This window comes from Gavialis gangeticus, unplaced genomic scaffold (genome assembly GCF_001723915.1).
Source record: "Gavialis gangeticus isolate Ggan-Ray unplaced genomic scaffold, GavGan_comp1, whole genome shotgun sequence".
Lineage (NCBI taxonomy): Eukaryota > Metazoa > Chordata > Crocodylia > Gavialidae > Gavialis > Gavialis gangeticus.
In genome coordinates, this window is record NW_017728994.1 from 67,013,202 (window position 1) to 67,019,145 (window position 5,944).

A 5,944-nucleotide genomic window follows, 5' to 3' on the forward strand; every position below is an offset into this window, starting at 1 on the left:
TGCAGCTCAAAACTAGCTATCTTGGAAGAATCAGGCCTAATAAACAGGTTTCAGTCACTTTTGGGCCATCCTGATTCTAGGCTGTTTTGGGACTAAAACAGCCCTGGGTATAAGTAACGCATGTCACGGCATCCAATTTGTGGGCAGCCCAACTTGACCTGCTTACAGATGGTGGTATGCCTCTTTTCTTGGAGTCTGAGAGCAGGGTTGCTAATGACAGTCTTGCACTCTACTTGTCAGGGGTAGTCAACCTGCAGCACAGGTGCCAGAAGTGGCGTATGCAGCTATTGTGTATGGCATACAGGCATTACACTGACAAATAGAGTGAGGAGTGAAAAGCAGAGTGTCAGATGGGGCAGGGAGCACAAGGCAGGGACTAGAAAGAACAGCAGCAAAACAGGTAAGGGACAGGGATCAGAGCAGCACTCAGAGAGGGTGCAGGGTGAATTTGTGGCACACCTGCCAAAAAGGTTGTCCCCATTGGCTTGTGTCATGGCAATTCTCCCCAGCCAGCTACAGGACATTTATCATACCCACATTCCAGTAAAGGGAAATATGTGGCCCAGAAAGTAGGTGACAATGTCTGTTATATGTGAGTATAGGCATGTTTTGCACTAGGCATAGTTTATACACTATGACAGCAACTTTGTTGAATAGCAAAACATACTGGAATCTATGCTCCTCAGACTGCAATTCCTGAGCCCCAACTAAGTCAAAGGCAAGGTAAATTTACCCCTTACAGACCAACCAAAGTAAACTGATTGATCATTCAGTTGAATCTACCTATCTATCTACTACCTAGCTACCCAATATAGTACAAGCTTTCATCAGCTGAACACTTCAGTTTGCTGTCTTTGAGCTCGTCTCAGAAACTGTACTATAGTCATGTTCAATAGGCTTCTGAACAGTATACTTCCCACCATTCACCTACAGGTGTAGCCTTTTGGTTTACCCTGACTGCTTGGGTAATTCCTAATCCAGACAAGACTGTGTCTCACTGCATTATGTAAAGCCATCTGAGTATCTCTCTCTCCCTCTCTTTCTTACCTTCCCCCACAACCTAAAGATTTTGCTAAATCTTGTCCCCACATTTACTGCTTTCCTAGGCTCTGGCCATAGACAATCATGGCATTTTGACAAATCCAGTGACTTGTCTTCAGTGGAAAGGTGAAATAGCACATCAATTTATAGAGTAGGTCAACTTCTCCTGTAGGCTTTCCATCCCTATAAAAGTTGCAACAAATTAGGTATAAGCATCTTTCTTAAGCAGTTTTTACCTTACCGATTATGATCTTGTTCATCCTGGCATGCTCTTTTGTTGAGTCACTCTGCAACACACCCTGAATCTGGTGTGCTGCCAAGTCAAATAAATCAAGGTAATCCTCCACTGGGTAGCGATCATGAAAGCCATCCCTCAGACGAATTATTCCTGAAAAGAAAAGTTCAATGATTGCAAAGAAGCTAGAAGATCAAAAGACAAGATTCATAGTTAGTACAAATTAGCACACCTCCATAAATATGAATGGTGTTCTATTAGCCTACATCAGCAGAGTAGGGCCAAGGAGTATAACTAGGGACCTACCAAAATCGCAATTTTCACAGAAACTGTAAAATCATTAGATCCCCCACAAAAAAGTGCAGGTACTACAAAAAAGCATGCGAATGGCCAGCAAGCAGGGAATATCTCCAGGGAGGGGTGGGAGGGCCCCTCATGCCTCAGGGGTGCAATCAGAGGCATACAGAGTGGGGGCACCCTGCCATGCTCCACCATGAAAATGGCAACTGGTGCCACACTCGGACCACAAAATTGACCCCAATTTCAGGGCCCAAGATAAAAAAAAAACCCAAGACAAAAATGCCAGTCATAAAGTAGCTGGGATCCAAGATACTGTAAGATTAAGCTATATATTTACACTGACAGGAAATAATTTTAAATGCTCCATTTTATAGTCCCAGAATGTGTAACCTGCATCTATTTTCTTCTAAATTTAGCTTTTGGAAGGAATGTAGCAAACCAGATTCCATTTAATTTATGCCAATACAAACTGAAGTAATGTCAGTAGGCTTTCTCTGTCTATATAATGCTACAACTGAGAGCAGAATCTGGAGATAAATCTGTAAATCATACACACAGTCACTCTTAATAAATAAGAAAATTGGCATACTGTAAGGCATCGATTATCTTGCAACAGCATCTTTCTGCAGCTTCTTACTTTGAAGTCAGTTTTGTCTGATGGCATCAAACAAACTTTCAAATGGGCTAAAAGAGTCGGGGGGAGGGAATTCAAACATTTGGGGGAAGACATATATATGTTTCTTTTACCTACCAGTAATAGTAAATTGCACTCATAGCATAATAAAATCCACATTTAACCCCTCTCCTATTCTAGAGCCTGTCCCTATAATTATAGCAAAGATTTTCTTTTTCCTCTGTCTCCTCCTGGGATTTATTCTACATCAATAGGTCTCATTCTGCCTTTTTCAGCATCTCATGTATCCTCTCCTTTCCTCCCACCCCTTTTGTTAATCCATCTCCTCCACTTATTCCTATTCCTGTCCCCCTTCCTCATTTTCTCATGTGTAGCCTCCTCTGCCCTCCACCCCCTCCTGCCTCTGACTAAGCCACTAGAGAGTCTCTAAAACCTTTAGAAAAGGGAACTGAGCTGGGAGTGATGCTGAAGCTGTGCAAAGAGGATTCCTCTCCTGTTCATGCAGACTAGTGGATAAGCAGGGATCCTGTCACCAAAACAAAATTTGAAGAAAAAAGATCTGGCTGTGTCCTCTTCAGCCATTTAATAAATACTCTAAGTAGGAGAAAGTTCAGCAAGGGACTTCCCTACCCTGTTTTCTCCAACTAGGTTTTCTCCCACTTAAGAATGTGCTTGCAATGGACAATAAAACACTGAAGGTTTGTGAAGTTCAAGGAAACCTCTCATGCATCTGGTGGCAGAGAATGGTTTTGGGAGATGTGATGGTAGCAGCACCTGTGAAAAGATGCAGTGGACAAGAGCGTGTCAGGCTGCAACAGAGCCCTGCTGTGCAAAAGACCCCAGCCAGCATGGGAATGGCCAGGGGATGGCTAAAGAGAGGTCTTGTCTAGAATTAGCTCTCTTTGGTGGAAGTTAGTCAGTCAAAATCCTTATTAAAAGCTCTCAGTCTCAAGCAACTGGTGATATGATAAGCGGAATTTCTGCTCCAGGTGAGTGGTTTACTCTAGCTGAGCTAAGAGCCAGCAGTGACTTATTAAGAGTCATACATTTGATTGCGTGGAAGGAATCGTGGTCTTATGGATCCTAGTTAATAGTGACTCTATCATTGTTAAATACATGAAGTTTAAAAAATAATAATTAGCAACCATTACTGTTTATGCAGAGCAGGGACTGAATTGGCAAGGAGCGTGAATTAGCCTCTCATCTTAATGGTGGCCATTCTGGCGCACAGATGATCAGTACATTAATATTTCTAGAGATTCCTCCCTCCCCAGATTGTTAGGGCTGCAATGTGTTGCAGGCATCAGTTTCCTCTTCTACAATAATTAAAAACATCCAGCTGTCTGAGTGGGGCTGGATCTGATTCCTGTGGGGAACGGCCCCAGGAACTTGTATTAGTCCTGAAACTGAGTCCCGTTACCAATTCTCACCTTAGCCAAAAACCAAGACTAAAAACCTTCTATCTTATCATTGTAATTAAGTATTTCTGAATGTCCCTAAATACTGGAGTAACTCATGCCTGCTTTAAAATCACAATTCTGTTTTACGTCCAGCATCTTGCACTGATTTGCCTGGGAAGTAGGCCAAGCTCCAAGACACTGTCTTTGTCTTATGATACTTGATCTATGGAAGTCTGACTGAGAATAAAGGGACTTCAACTTCACATAACACTTGTACATATGGGAAAGAACCAAATTCACTTTCATGGCCAACACTATCAAGTCTGGATGTTTTAACTGACCAGCCCTACATTTAAACTTCTAGAGACTACAAGTAGGGAACTCTCAGTGGAAAGCTCTTGATTCTGAAATTCATTTCCTTCATTGACCTGACAGAATTTGAGCCTCGTCACCTTCAGGTCATGATGTAAGGCTTTTCAATTACTTTCCATCAGAGGCTGGTTGTAACAAATGAATTTGTTTTCGGTGGTCCTTAAGTCTAGCTGGGACCATGATGTTCCTCTCTTGTCTTCTTCTCATGTAGCACGACTCAGAATATCGAACTGTTTACTGATGCATAAGCAAGATAAAATTAATGTCTTCACTCTATTCTGTTGCATAAAATTATTTTAAAAGGATAGTATCCAGATAAAAGAAACCATAATTTGTACATTTAAACACTTTTTTATGATATTCTATTTCATTTATTAATGGATGAAAAAAGGTAATATATAAACTGTCTCTTTCTATGGATGTATATATCCTTGTTGTCATTAGCTTTGCTCATTTCTATAAATACATATATTGAAACAGGTATCTCCTTTTCCTCATTGGCTTTGTTTGTTAATATATAACGGGTGTCTGGTGTAGATATATGAACAGAAAACAATATAACCCAGATGTTATTAGCTCTGCTCACTGTTACCGATCCAGGTACATCAGCTGCACCAGTTTAGCACTCTATGGTCTGTTTTAGCTCATTGCTGTTTGAACTCCAGTGCTAACATGAAATGAATGAGGAAAGCTGTTTTTTTCTAAGTCTGAGCCAACTTTCTAGTAGCTGCTGCTCTACAAATGAGGCACTGTTGTGCATTTACTACAGGTCATTTTTTAGGGTATTTAAAGAAGAAAACATAAATAAAATCCAAAAAGACTGTAAAACCATTTCCTTGCAAGTGATATAAAACCCCAGCCCTCTGACTGAGCTGTAGTTTTAGCAGAGCAGCCAAAAAAAGTAAAGCTCCAATCTATAGGGGCTCAAGTGTTCCCTTGAGCTCCAGGATGTATATAAGGGAGAGGCAGAGATGGTAACACAACATGTAAGGGACAGAATATAAATATAACGTCTAGCAATGAACAGAAAAAGCATCACAAGCACCTTGATCACTCAAACTGACTTCCCTCAATTTTAACCCCAGTAGCTCACAAGGAATAGCTGCTCTGCTATACTGAGAAATCTTAAAACACACTAAAAATGCTCCCAAAAGGAGCAGTGATTTTAAGCAAAGCCAGAAAAATACTCTGTCCTACAAGGGTCATTTTCTCATGCTCAAAAGGCAATTTCAATCTTAGAACAATGGTAAATCAAAAATGAAAGAGAAGATACTGTCAACATAGCACCACAGTTCTATTCTTCTTAGAAGCAATAGTATCTTGTATCAAAGTAATGCCCAGAGGCTCTGACATCAGGGCCTTATCATGTTGTGTGGCATACTTATAATTAGTAAGTCTCTATCCCAAAGAGACAAGATAGATAAAGAAGGATAAGATAAAAGAAGTAATGCCGTCCTCATCCTACGAAAGGGGGAACTGGTACAAAAGCTTGTCCAAGACCATAGTGCAAGTCTATGGTAGAGTCAGAAACAGAACACTTATCCCTTGAGTCACAGTCCAGTGCCTTACTCACAAGATCATCCAGTACTAGTTAAACTTTCATTTAAAAAGGCATGGAATTTAAGCCTCTCCAGTGGGAAAAATAATGCAGTTGCTCCACAGAATTCCAGACTCTTAGAATTCGTGACAGTCGGGCCTTGATGTACCTAATTTAGGTAAATCATGAGTACTCTAGTCTACTTTCATAGATTCATAGATTCATAGATTCATAGATTAAGGGTCGGAAGGGACCTAGTAGATCTTCTAGCCCGACCCCCCGCCAGGGCGGGAGAACAACAAAAACCCCAAAAAGAGAAATGGGACTCAAACGAGTCCAGCTAGGTGGGCATCCAGCCTCTTCTTAAAGACCCCCAGGGTAGGGGCCAGCACCACTTCCCTTGGAAGTTGGTTCCAGCTCCTAGC

General features: G+C 41.3%; 1 protein-coding gene across 1 annotated transcript in view; it reads right to left on the bottom strand.

Moving 5' to 3' along the window:
- Window positions 1-5,944, bottom strand: part of CHST15 (carbohydrate sulfotransferase 15) — a 132,413-nt gene that overhangs the window by 42,440 nt on the left and 84,029 nt on the right. The window contains exon 4 of the mRNA XM_019502963.1: window positions 1,283-1,429. Within this exon, the coding sequence (XP_019358508.1) occupies window positions 1,283-1,429 (147 nt within the window). The remainder of the gene's footprint in view (window positions 1-1,282; window positions 1,430-5,944) is intronic.